Source organism: Humulus lupulus, chromosome 2 (genome assembly GCF_963169125.1).
Source record: "Humulus lupulus chromosome 2, drHumLupu1.1, whole genome shotgun sequence".
NCBI lineage: Eukaryota > Viridiplantae > Streptophyta > Magnoliopsida > Rosales > Cannabaceae > Humulus > Humulus lupulus.
In genome coordinates, this window is record NC_084794.1 from 223,295,381 (window position 1) to 223,308,454 (window position 13,074).

The 13,074-nt window shown below is 37.0% G+C and overlaps 1 protein-coding gene and 1 pseudogene across 1 annotated transcript; one reads left to right on the forward strand and one right to left on the reverse strand.

Annotated features, from left to right (window-relative positions):
- Nucleotides 1–4,199: 4,199 nt before the first annotated feature.
- On the reverse strand, nt 4,200–6,201 carry LOC133815198 (uncharacterized). Its single transcript, XM_062248063.1, has 3 exons — nt 5,440–6,201; nt 4,453–5,091; nt 4,200–4,340 (listed from the first exon to the last, which is right to left on the reverse strand). Exons 1-3 carry the CDS (start codon nt 6,199–6,201, stop codon nt 4,200–4,202), a joined length of 1,542 nt encoding a protein of 513 aa, XP_062104047.1.
- A 4,700-nt stretch (nt 6,202–10,901) lies between these two features.
- Nucleotides 10,902–12,431, forward strand: LOC133815199 (cytokinin riboside 5'-monophosphate phosphoribohydrolase LOG8-like; annotated as a pseudogene).
- Nucleotides 12,432–13,074: the final 643 nt, after the last annotated feature.

A 13,074-nucleotide genomic window follows, 5' to 3' on the forward strand; every position in this document is an offset into this window, starting at 1 on the left:
TAAAACTTAAGAGCATTGTGACAACCAAAATAGTTTAAACATAATAAAATAATCATTTCAAAAGATACAGACCCCCCAAAGGTCGAGCCACATGTACACTTTCGCAAGCAGACCCCGACGCTTACTATTCTACTTTTTCTTTGTTCTTACCTACAACATGAACAACTAGGTAAGTGATAACGCTTAGTAAATCAACCTGACAAACAAAACGATATAAAAAATAACAAGAATCAATGACCAAGTCATTGTCTGCACAACATATAACTTACACACTTAGGGTTCAGGATCAATCCGAGCCTTAATCAAACAATTCAAGAATGCATAAGCGTCCTAGTTGTATCTCAATACCTTGAGCAGAATCAGCGAAACATAAACCTTGCAGGAAATCCATAATAAAGCATAATAGAGTAGCACCAATAATAAAATTGACCCTAGAAGCCAATTCGTAAGTTGCCAAAAGTATCCCCTAGTATCTCAGCTTAAATAGTAGTGGAGACTCAAGTCTCTGCACTAATATCTAAATCATGAGTCCCTCTCGAGGGTAACCATCAGTTACCTAGGGCATTTATGCTAAATTTAAACAAAATGGGGTTGGTGGATCCACACCGGCTCATCGAGATTCCTAGGCTACTTGGCCTACTTACCTTTTGGCGAATTGTCACGGTAGCTAACTAAACCAATAAAATAACATTTCACAATGGAGCATAAGCACCCATAGGATCGTTTAGACTCCTAAGTTACCCAATATACTTATCTCCTGTCCAATTCTCACTAAGGCTGTGCAAAAAATCCAGAAAATCGAATAAACCGATCAAACCGACTAACCAAACACTGAAAAACCTCAACGCGAACCCATAATTCTAGATTCCATTTTCTGTAATTTCTCCAACCTAAGCTTGACAACATCCGACCCAAGACCCCAAAGGGTCACCAAACCCAGCTCCTGACTCAATTATAACAACACCTTGACCCCCAAGATGGTTATCCAAGTGCCCATGAGCTCACAAACAACCTCAAAGCTCTCAAAAGAAATGCCAAAAATCACACTTTGAGTTCTAAAAGTCATTCTCTAACCAAAACCATAAATCAAAAGCTCCAATTCATGATTCAAACCATAATAAGCCTTTAAATTAGTTTATAAACCAATTCCTAACCTCAAATCAATCTTTAAAGAATACTAAAAGCACAAAAAACGAAAATGAAAATTCAAAACCAATTTATTCTTAAGAACACCAAGAATACATCAAGAACTCAAGAGGAGGTTGAGAAATTTTTACCTCAACTGCCCAAATTTGAAAATCCAAGGAAGAAAATGGCAAAACCAACCGCAATCTCCACTTCCCCAGCCTTTTACTCTCCCTACCAAGTCTCCAAATCCAAGTACAAGAGCTTGCTTCTATAGTTCAAGGAAATTCCAAAACAGAGAGAGAGGAGAAAACGTGTAATGTCCTAGAGTGTTCAGCTGCTGCCTCTCTTGACTCAATCTAATAACCCAAAATACCATTTTGCCCTTACCCAAGCCAATGCCCCTTTAACCAAACCAATGCCATTTTGGTCTTTTGCCACCATTTCCCACTAATCCTCAATTAACATCATATTCTTCCCAATTAATTACGATATCCCAAAATAATCACCAAATGGATTCCCATTACCCGATAAATCCCAGTAAGGTACTAAATTACTAAAATACCCCTAGGCTTACCTCGAGCCGGGAATTTTGCTCCGTTGTGACTAAACTGCTACTTTGCTCGCTAGGATCGCCTCGTGCCGAACAACCCAAATATATCTACACAATAATATGTCTCAATCAATATGCGTATATATATACACACACACACATACACAAATATGCCCTCAATGGGCCAAAATTACGAAAATATCATTCTAATAAGAAACGGGCCCACATGCATGCTTAATATACCTAAACATGCAAACATAGTCATATTATAATATAACTCATATAATAATTCAATTATTGCCTTCCTGATCCCCTAATCAATGCACTAAGTCTTATTACCGAAACTGGGACATTACATTAGGGTTATAACACCCAATTTTTCCCCGAAATCCGATAATCTACAAAAGTCAACTTAAATTTATGGAATTAGGTCTGATATCAAGTTTCAAGTTAGTTTATAGTTGAATTCTAATGCCAAAATACCCATCAAACAATCCCAAAGCCTTCTAATGTCAAAAATTCATCAAAATCCCAAATTGCACCAAGAACATGTGTAGAATTGAAGAACACTAGGCAAAGAAGATCATACCCCTCTAAATCTGAATTCCTAGCTGGTTATGGTGACTTCAATAGCTCTCAATCCCTCTTGAAGGGTTGAATCTCCTCAAAAATCCTCAAAAAGACAAGGCTTGATTTGGTTTGTATTTTGGACCCCATTTGGGACCGATTTTTAATAAACTTAAAGCACTTATTTTAATAAGCTATGGACCAAAAAGTGTTTGGTAAATTTAATATATTGGCTTATTAAAAAATTTAAACAAAAGCTCTAGCCAAAAACAAAATCTGGCCCGCACCAGCTTATTAAAATAAGGGTTATTTGCAGCAATAATGCCTATGTAGTTCATTTTGTAGCACTTAAATGCTTATGTAAAATTTTTGGCGACAATAATGCCTACCGTTAATGTTTTGTTGTAGCCGTTGGTCCCTGAGCCGTTAGGAGTATATATGATACACGTGGCACGACCCGATTGGGTTAAATTATTAAAATTTAAAACAAAACTCTATTTATTATTCTGGTTTCTAATTTAAAACAAAAAACAACTAACCTTAATTAATTAATATAACCAAAAAAACTGATTGTCTAAAACCAACTTGTAAAACTAATCTAAAACCAAAAAATCTCATAATTCCATACCCAGAAAAATCATCTAAGCTTTCCCCCCATGATCGAAGAGACGACCGACCCAGCACGGAAGAGACGACGGCACAATGCCGACCATTCGACAACCGGAGGAACAACCACCCGACTACGGTGAGTTCTTTTCTGTTGTACAAAGTTCTTTTACCCAAAGTTCTTTTCTGTTGATCGGGTTTCAAAAAGTCTCAAAATCCCATACCCAGAAAAACGGTGAAGCTTTCCCCCCGACCACACCCAGACGATCCACCCCCGACAGTAAAGCACATGAACCCACTAGAAGAAAAATTGTAATTACTTCGAATTGGGGCTTAGGGCATCTTTTGCATTGTGTTAATGGAGATTGGAAAAAATTTCCATTGTCGACCACCAAGGCCAGTGGTAGAAAGAATGGCTTGGACAAACAAAAATCCTGGGCAAAGATTCAGAACATGCAACAAGTATCGGGTAAGATTGGTCTCCATTTGTTTTTGTAATCTGATTCATTGAATAAATGGTTATAGGCATTCACTATAAATTTTGTATGTTTTGGTCAACTCAGATTCATGGTGGGTGTAATTTCTTTGAATGGATAGACCCTCCAATGTGCCATCGAGCAAAGGTGGTCATCCCTGGACTACTAAGAAAAATTGGTGACCTTGAAACTGAAATCACATCCCTAAGTACGACAACTGACATTGGAAGTCATCGACAATGCAGTGGTTCTTCAAATGGATTTGAGACACAATCTCACAACCTTCAAAATGTTGGAAGAGAAAGCTGTGAAAGTTGTGCTGAAAGCAGGGGTAGAGTAAATGATGGAGGTTGAATGCAGTGTTACTACTTTTTGAATACTATGTATTTTGCTGTAATTCTATTGGTTGTGGTTATTTGGGCTACTAAATCAAAGTAGAAGTTGTTGGTATTGTTAGTTTACTTTTGGGTAATCTTCATGTGCAGTATTGACAATCACAAATCTATTGCACCCTAGGCATTGATTTGTAATGAATTTTGTTGTAAAATGAAACCCCGAATCAATGTAATCTATCTTGGTCTATTTTGAATTCAATATTCTAGTTTATGTATTTTGTGAAATAAATATGATCAACATCTAGTTACATTCATTACCATAAGAGATAGGTACAAAAATATAGGCCTAAAAAGCCAAATGTATATGATCTGTACATGACCAATATCATGGAAAGCATGACCCTGTCATGACTCAAAAAACAGATATGATCAAAAGGTGATTTGTACATGACTCTAAAATGGTCAACATAACAGACACCAAAATACAAGATTCGACCACTAGTTCAAAATAAAATCAAAAGATGACACTCCTTCCAGTCAGACAGTATCGGGTTGAGCATTCTTTGCACAACTAGTTCCTCCTTTAGCATGTTGTTTCAGTCTTCTTTCCTTCCTTAAAAGTGTGGATTCAGTTGGTTTCTGCAGTGGTGGAAGACCTCGCTTTTTGACCACACGATTCTAAAATAGGTTGAACAAACAAATATTTAGCTCCAAATTCACAAAGCAATGATAAAGCAACTAATCAATGATAAAAATTATCTAGGAAGAGAAGAAAGCATAAAGTTTATACCTCAACCACCTTAGCAGATTTGCATGTTTCTCTCCTGTGGCCTGTTTTCAGACAATTGCTGCATGTTTTAACTTGTCCAGTTCTTCGAGCTTTCTTTAAAGAAGGTGGAGGTTCATCTGTCTCCCTTCTCCTAGCTTTCTTAGGTCTTCCAGGCAGCTTTGTCTCAGGTGGTTGATCAATTGGGTTGAGTCCTGTCTGAGGCCACATATCTGGACTAGGCATAGGATGCACACTCTGTTCATATGCTTTTTGCAATGATTCTTTTTTATAGAATCCGTGGACATAATCAAAGACATTACCTCCCATGAACCAGTTAGTAGCTAGTGCATGGCCACAAGGAAGCCCAGATAGTTGAAACCTCCTACATGTACAAGTTCTGAATTCCAAATCGACAACCAAGGCACTACCATTGCTGCATTGAACCTGAAACTGAAACTTGTCAGACCTAGTAACCAGACAATGCTTTGCAGCCTCTTTTTGCTTCTCAATTATCTTCAAAATTCTCTTCCCCACAGGTTGAGTCATCTTCTCCAACTCAGCTTTTTTGTTATAAAACCGAAACATCAACCAAAATCTAATTTTCTCTAGTAAAGTTATAATTGGCTTGTCGCAAGCATCAAGTATGGCTGCATTGAAACTCTAGCACAAATTATTCACCAAAATGTCACATTTTGGGTACTCTGAAATATGTGACTTACTCCATTATGTGGGGTTCTTCCCTGCCAGCCAATTGTAAGCACCATCCGAGACATCCTTGACTTCTTGCATTGCTCGAGCAAACTCAGCTTGTGTTGTAGTATTAGCTACTGCCCACTAAATTTTCTTAAGTAAAAGTCCAGGATATTCCTTTTTAAAGTTAGCATGAAGATGTCTAATACAATACCTCACCTCACACCCAATAAAGATGGCTCCCACTGCATTTTATAATCCTTTCTGATGATCACTCATCATTGTCATCTTGGTAGGACTCAAACTCCCAATATCAACCTTCAATAGCTCCAAGAACCAAGTCCAAACCTCAGTGTTTTCCTTTTCAGCAACACAGTATGCAATGGGAAACATGGAGTTATTACCGTCAATGCCTACTGCAGCCAATAAAGTGCCCCTAGAATAACCTTTTAAAAAGCAGCCATCAAGACCAATTAGAGGTCTACAACCCCCCAACCAGCCATCTCTACATGCCTTAAGACAAATATAAATACGCTGAAAGTGCCTTCTTCCATTAACCAAATAAGTTTTCAACTTCACAGTAGAGCCAGGATTGGTATCCAACAACCTTTTACCGTAGTAATCAAGAATGGTGTATTGTTCCTTGACAGACCCATCCAACATCTTCCTTGCTTTTGTCTTGGCCCTGTAAAATGTCCAGCTAGACACACGTGAGTACTTGGTCTTTGCAGTTATCTCCCTAAATGCATTGTATTCCATACTCGGATTTAGTCTAAATTGCTCCAAAAATTGCTTTGCAAGCCAAGTTGAGGTCAGCTGTTTATTGTCCAAAACAATGACACAACTATGCTTGTCAACAAGTGTTTTGACCCTCATTGTTTTGCCATCTATCTTGTTAACTATTGAAGCAAGCAACATCCACTCACAGTTTGCACCCTTGCACTTAACTCTAACTCTATTTGAATCATTGGCAATAAATACATATTCTCGATCACCTTCAATAAAGTACTCCCTTATTGCATTCCTTAAAATTGTAACAGTGGCAAATTCCATGCCAAGAACAAATTGGAAGTTTTGCATTTTGGTTTTCGGGTTGAATTCTATGGAATTTTTACCAGCATCAAACTCATCATCTGACTTCAATTAGTGTAAATCCTCCTCAGAACATATACCATCTGAGTCTCCATCAACAAGATTTTGAGTACAAAAATCTGAAACTGATCGCCACCACTTCCTAGGGTCAGACTGTGTACCCATCTCTATCTCAGCTTCAACATCTTGCTCAAACTCTTCCTCCTCCAATATGAAATCTTCATCACTTTGCTTTCCTTTCCCTTTTCTATCACGCTGAACTTTGTCTTGGCTCTCCTCAGCTGTATTTTCCCTCACATCAGCTTGCTTTCCTTTCCCTTTTCTGTCACGCTGAACTTTGTCTTGGCTCTCCTCAGCTGTATTTTCCCTCACATCAGCTTGCTTTCCTTTCCCTTTTTCTGTCACGCTGAACTTTGTCTTGGCTCTCCTCAGCTGTATTTTCCCTCACATCAGCTTGCTTTCCTTCCCTATTTCTGTCACTTTGAACCGGGTCTTGGTTCTCCTCAACTGTATCCTCCCTCACATCACCAATATCATCCTCTGAATCTGAAAGCACAACCACCTCTGGTATTTGGTTCTCCATATCACTTTCATAATCCATGTAGTCAAACTCTTCTTCATATTCCTCTTTATCAGGTTCATCAAAGGCAGCATCATGAAATTCCTCAGAATATTGATCAGCATCAAACTCTTCTTGTTCCCCATCAATGGTTGCATCAACAGGGATACCAACAAAATCTGTAGAGACATCACAATCATCTGGTAGTTCCTCTATAATACATCTTTTATGAATCTTATGAATGGTAAAATGGTAGCAGGGACATGTTTAACAGCTTATGAATCTTCCTTCCAATCTAAAGGTAGAACTGTTTCAGGAAAAACAAGATATATGTCAATCTTCGTAGCCCGATTCCTCTCAATATCCTCTATAATTCTTAGGATCTCCTTATCCCCTACCACCATGAAGCCCATATTAAGCACCTTTCTTATTGTTTTGTACATAAAACCCACTGGAAGTTTATGTCTTAAGTCCAAGGCCATTCCATCCAATTCCATCCTAGTGAAGTAATCAGTATCCACCTAATCAACATAATCAACTTTACCTCCTTCATATCTTCTATTGCTGAATGGAGTAAACCAGCTTCCCCCACGGTGTATTGCAATAGTGAAGATGTTAGTATGACCACCTGTCAATAGAAATAAAAAATGCAAAGTCAACACTTCACACACACACAAACCGAAACACAATATAGTTCACACACTTGAAGAGCAACATAGTCTACCACACGATTGAACCATGGACCACAACAACAAAGATTCCTTTCAATAAACAAAGTATATATTTCAATGGACCCCACTCTATCAATTGTATGCACATGCTTCCCAACAAAATTTTTACTGAAATTTAATAATACCACCTACCATAAATCAACAATATTCTCACCCCCAAAAAATTTGAAAATTGACACCCTTCCCCGCCCAAACTGCTCTATATATAGTATCATTATCATTCTCCCCAAAAAATAACTGCATGAACACTTTGAGAAATGAAACCCAATCAACAGAAAAGAACTTTGGGTAAAAGAACTTTGTACAACAGAAAAGAACTCACCGTAGTCGGGTGGTTGTTCCTCCGGTTTTCGAATGGTCGGCATTGTGTCGTCGTCTCTTCCGTGCTGGGTCGGTCGTCTCTTCGATCGTGGGGGGAAAGCTTAGATGATTTTTTTGGGTATGAAATTATGAAATTATGAGATTTTTTGGTTTTAGATTAGTTTTACAAGTTGGTTTTAGACAATCAGTTTTTTTTTGTTATATTAATTAATCAAGGTTAGTTTTTTTTTTTGTTTTAAATTAGAAACCAGAATAATAAATAGAGTTTTGTTTTAAATTTTAATAATTTAACCCAATCGGGTCATGCCACGTGTATCATATACACTCCTAACGGCTTAGGGACCAACGGCTGCAACAAAACATTAACGGTAGGCATTATTGTCGCCAATTTTTTTACATAAGCATTTAAGTGCTACAAAATTAACTACATAGGCATTATTTCCGCAAATAACCCTTAAAAAAATTAAACAAAAGCTCCAGTCAAAAACAAAATCTGGCCCGCACCAGCATTGGAATTTCAGCTTATACCAGAATCCGATTTTTTACTTTTAATGAAAGTTTTATAGGACAAATATACCCTTGTTACAATTACAAAATTACAATTTGATTAATTTTAAAACTCTTATATACTGAACGTCCTTCATTGGAGTTGTTCACTAGCCATCGCATCTATTCCACCACCCACCGTCGGCCGACTACTGTTTTTGACTTTCGCCTACAGTTCTGTCCGTCGCCACATTCGTCTGGAATTTACCATTTGTGTTTTATTTGAGGTATTGAAATGTTTATGTTCAGATCTAAGATAATATCGGTAATACCTTTGTACTGTATTGCCTTTTTCTTTCCTTTGTTCTCAGTTTCTTGTCTGAGATGTTTGTTCTTGAATGATGATTGTTAATATTTTGTTTGTAGCAAGTATATATTTGTTTGAGATTCATCTACTACACCAAATAACCCCTAGCATAACACAAGAATATAAAACTACTGAAAAAGTATTATTATATACATATATGTGGTAAAATAAAAAAATGGCGCTAATTTATTTTGGTGCCCGCCTATTCTTTTTTCCTAGCTAATTCTTTTTTCCCTTCTTCTTTTTTCCTTGCCCACCGTTCTCTTCTTCGCACCCATTCTTTTTTCCTAGCCCACCCATTCTTCTGCGCCTCTCCCTGCTTGAAATCTTCCTTTAAGCATCTCTACCATCCCGACTGCATTCTGCCCTGGCTCGCTCACCATAACTCCTGCCCCGTTTGTCGGTTCCGGTGACCAGCAGAGCAAGCCAAGCTGAACTCTTTTGGGTCCCCGGAAGGGGTTTTGAGGTTAGGTGACTTGATGATGGGGGATGAGGACTGGTTTGAGGACTGGTAGCGGTGGCGTTCAGGGCTCATTCTCTCCCAACCAGATTGCAGAGGTGGAGACAGAGACGGAGACGGAGAGAGACTCTTCGTCCAGTGTTTCTTTCGTTCAGGGCTCGAGGCCATGGAGATGAAATGGAAGAAGATGGAAGAAGAAGAAGAATATGAGGAACAACGAAAGAAGGCACGAAGAGTCTCAGAAACAACAGGTACTTTCTTCTTTTCTTTACTTTCTTGGAGTATTTTGGTTGAACTATGAGTTGACCCAAAAACTTTAAGCTCAGACTCAGAGATTAGAGTTTTTGACTGCTCGAAGTATGGCTAATGAGAATATCTCTGCAAGACAACCTGATTCTCAGGATGTCCGTGAGAACATTCAATATGCCGATGAAGGTGATGAGGTAGGTATCTTTTTCATCTTTCTTAATAACTATGGTAAACAAATAGAAGGAAAACTTAAATGGGCATTGTGGAAAATTTGTTTTGATTTTGATATTTTCACTTTAATTGTAAACATGTTTAATTTATTAAGTATGTTTGACAGTGGTTATTGTAAAATAAGTTGCATCAAATTGGTGGATTGTGTAAATGTGCATCTTTCGGTTCAAAAAATGGTTTGATGGTGCCCTTCAAACCATAATTTTGTTGGTTTGTTATGTTAATATTTATCTTACCCTTTTGTTGATTCTTTCCATTTATACACTTTTTATCTATTAAAAGTAAGAAAATAAACAATCTTGAAAAAAAATGCTTTTTTGCCTATATATATAAATGCTATATTGTTCAATGCTTTTGGGATTGATAAGGGTAATAATATTGTTATATTAAATATCATCATCTGGGGATGGAGGGAGCCAAAGCTAGTAGCAAGTTTACTAGGATTTGTGTCTTTTGTGGAAGCAACTCTGGTCACAGGAAAGTCTTTAGTGATGCTGCTCTTGAATTGGGAAACGAAATGGTTGGTTTTTGTTTCTTTTTCTTCACTTTCTTCAGTCATTATATGAATTTGTTTGTATACATCTCAAACAAGCACTGGTTTGTGATTTTGAATTTGATTGTTTCAATGGGTTCTTTTCCCTTTTCTTTTTTGGATAATGAACTGTTTTGTTGGCCTTTTTTCTTTCCTTTTGGGTAGTTCACACGCAGCTTTTTCATTAACCATGTTCTTACCCTTTTTGGTAATGACACTAATTCCTAGGGTCTGCTCTTTTCTGGTCAAGAACACTTTTTTCTTTCTACTCATCAATTGATTACTTTTACTTGTTTGTTTAAAGGGTTACCCTTTGGTTGTGGTGGATTGCAGGTGGAGAGGAAGATAAATTTGGTGTATGGTGGAGGAAGTGTTGGGTTGATAGGTTTGATATCCAGGACAGTGTATGCTGGAGATTGTCATGTTCTTGGGTAGAAACTTAAAAAAAAAAAGCCTCGACTAGTACATTATTGATTGTTCTTTTCATTTGATAATCTCTTATTGTGCTTAAACAAGCATGGTGTTTTTCAGTTTTCTATCAAATTTTGTCACTTTACAAAATTGGTTATATGTTTTTTTTCTTCCATGCAGGGCCATTCCTAAAGCTCTCATGCCTCATGAGGTACCTTTTGTTCTCTTTGTTCTTATACTTTTCTCCTCCTTGTTCACTTGGCTCTAAATCACCACAATTTCTCCTAGAAAGTCCTTGTGTCAAACATTTTTCACATTGAGAGGTTGGTTCTTTCTATATCATGATATACTTTTACACCTGTACTTCATTCTTGAATTAGACAGATCTGAAAGTTGGGTTTTGGCACATACAATAAATTACATTAAGAACTGTATATTGAAGTTGTTTTCAAACACAAAATTGCATTCAATGAGTTCTATCAATTGGTTTTTACTAACTGTTGTGGCTAAATTGGTAGATATCTGGTGAAACTATTGGAGAAGTAAAAACTGTTTTGGACATGCATGAGCGAAAAGCTACAATGGCTCGAGAAGCTGATGCGTTTATTGCTCTACCTGGTAATTACCTGGAAATAAATTTACTAATTTGGAAGCATGAGAAGACATCTTTAGAAATGCAGAAACTTTGAGCAATTTGAATATTTATGTTAAGACACATTTGAAACAAATAATTGTCCTTGTAGGAGGATATGGAACAATGGAGGAGTTGTTGGAGATGATAACATGGGCCCAGCTTGGGATTCACTAGAAACCGGTAACCTTTTCGCCACTGATCATTGAAATACCACAATCATCTAATGGCTAAAAAAACTTTTAATTAGGTACTACTCTATGCAGGTTGGTTTGCTAAATGTAGATGGGTATTACAATTCTTTGCTAGCACTATTTGACAATGGTGTTGAAGAGGGATTCATCAAGCCAGGTGCTCGGGATATCGTTGTCTCTGCTCCAACAGCCAAAGAACTCATGATAAAGATGGAGGTAGTTTTAGCTGTATAAAACTTTATTTTTGTTTGTTTTGATGACAAAAATGTTCCTTCTGTAAACAGAACAGAATGTCAAGGTTGTCTTCTGATGTTAAAATTTCTCTCTCATAATGTATGTGCTTTGCTGGCCTACTAACCATAAAAGACCACTCCTTTGCACTTCCCAAGAATAGTTTATCCAAATTTGATCAGAAAATTACTTTCCTTTTGCAATCAATTTAAGAATCATGTAAAATATGTGGTTAAAAACTTGACACAAGTAAAAATGAGCATGTGAGATGTGAATATTTTATCCTTTAGTTGTTGTTGTTATTGCAAAGCATGGAACATAGACAAGGTCACATGGCCTTATCTCTCACCCCTTTGGGCAATGTTCTTTTTATTTTTAGAGGAGTTATCGCTAAAATCTGACCGACATGCTCGATAAAGTTAAGCACAGTCTGGTGGTTGGAGTTTTTTGTGACAAATTTTGTGATAGTGAGATGATGCTCAACATGTTATCCTAGGATTCAATACATAAAAATACCCAAAATCTAATTCTTCACTGCAATTTTTTGCAGCAATATGCTCCTTCCCACGAACACATTGCATCTCACGAAAGCTGGCAGATGGAAGAACTTGGTGAGTATCAGAGCCAAGACAATTCAAGGTGATCGAAACTGTTATTTCCGGTAGATCATTCTCCTTTGTTTCTGATGTGATTCATCAACTCTTGAAATGTGTAAAAGAATCCATTTTTATGGGACTAGAAACTGTTCATTGCCATGATCTTGTTTGTTCTCTTTCTACAATTTAAGTCCTAGTAATAAAATTATCTCTGCTCTTTGAACACATATAATTTTTTTGATGTCAATTGTTCACACTATTACCACAGTCATATTTCATTGATGCCACTTCGTAAAGTACTAACCTACTGTGAAATAAAAAGGAGAAGATAATATTCTAGAACAAAATCCTCCAAGTGCTTGATAAGATGGTCCCACGATGTAGTGGCTTTATTGAAGTAGATATAGATGAGTTGAGAACAACTTAGACTTTTGGTTGACATCATTAAGGCACAATAAGCTCCAATTATTGATTAAAAAATTATATGATGAAATATGTCACACTAAAGTTTTTCCTATAAAGCTTTCAAATCTTTTCTTTTATGGTTTGGCAGGATTGCAGAATCTGGGAAATACTTGCTTTATGAACAGTGCCCTGCAATGTTTAGTTCACACGCCTCCTCTTGTTGAGTATTTCTTGCAAGATTACAAAGATGAGATCAATACTGAAAATCCTTTGGGAATGCATGTAGGCTTTAGTTCTTTTTTTTATCTTCTTTCTATTTTTTTTTATGGGGATAACTTGAATTTTAAGTAGGTCTGGTGCTTATACAATTTCTAAAGTATATTTTAGCTGTGCAGGGTGAGCTTGCAATCGCCTTTGGTGAGCTGTTGAGGAAATTATGTTCCTCAGGGCGAACTAC

What these genes read in the sequence shown, in the direction of transcription:
- LOC133815198 (XM_062248063.1), bottom strand. Translation starts at nt 6,201, where the DNA reads ATGCAAAACTTCCAATTTGTTCTTGGCATGGAATTTGCCACTGTTACA. An exon ending in GGTTCTTGGAGCTATTGAAG is followed by an intron (nt 5,092 to 5,439) that starts GTTGATATTGGG and finishes AATTTGTGCTAG; the next exon opens with AGTTTCAATGCAGCCATACT. An exon ending in AATCTGCTAAGGTGGTTGAG is followed by an intron (nt 4,341 to 4,452) that starts GTATAAACTTTA and finishes AACCTATTTTAG; the next exon opens with AATCGTGTGGTCAAAAAGCG.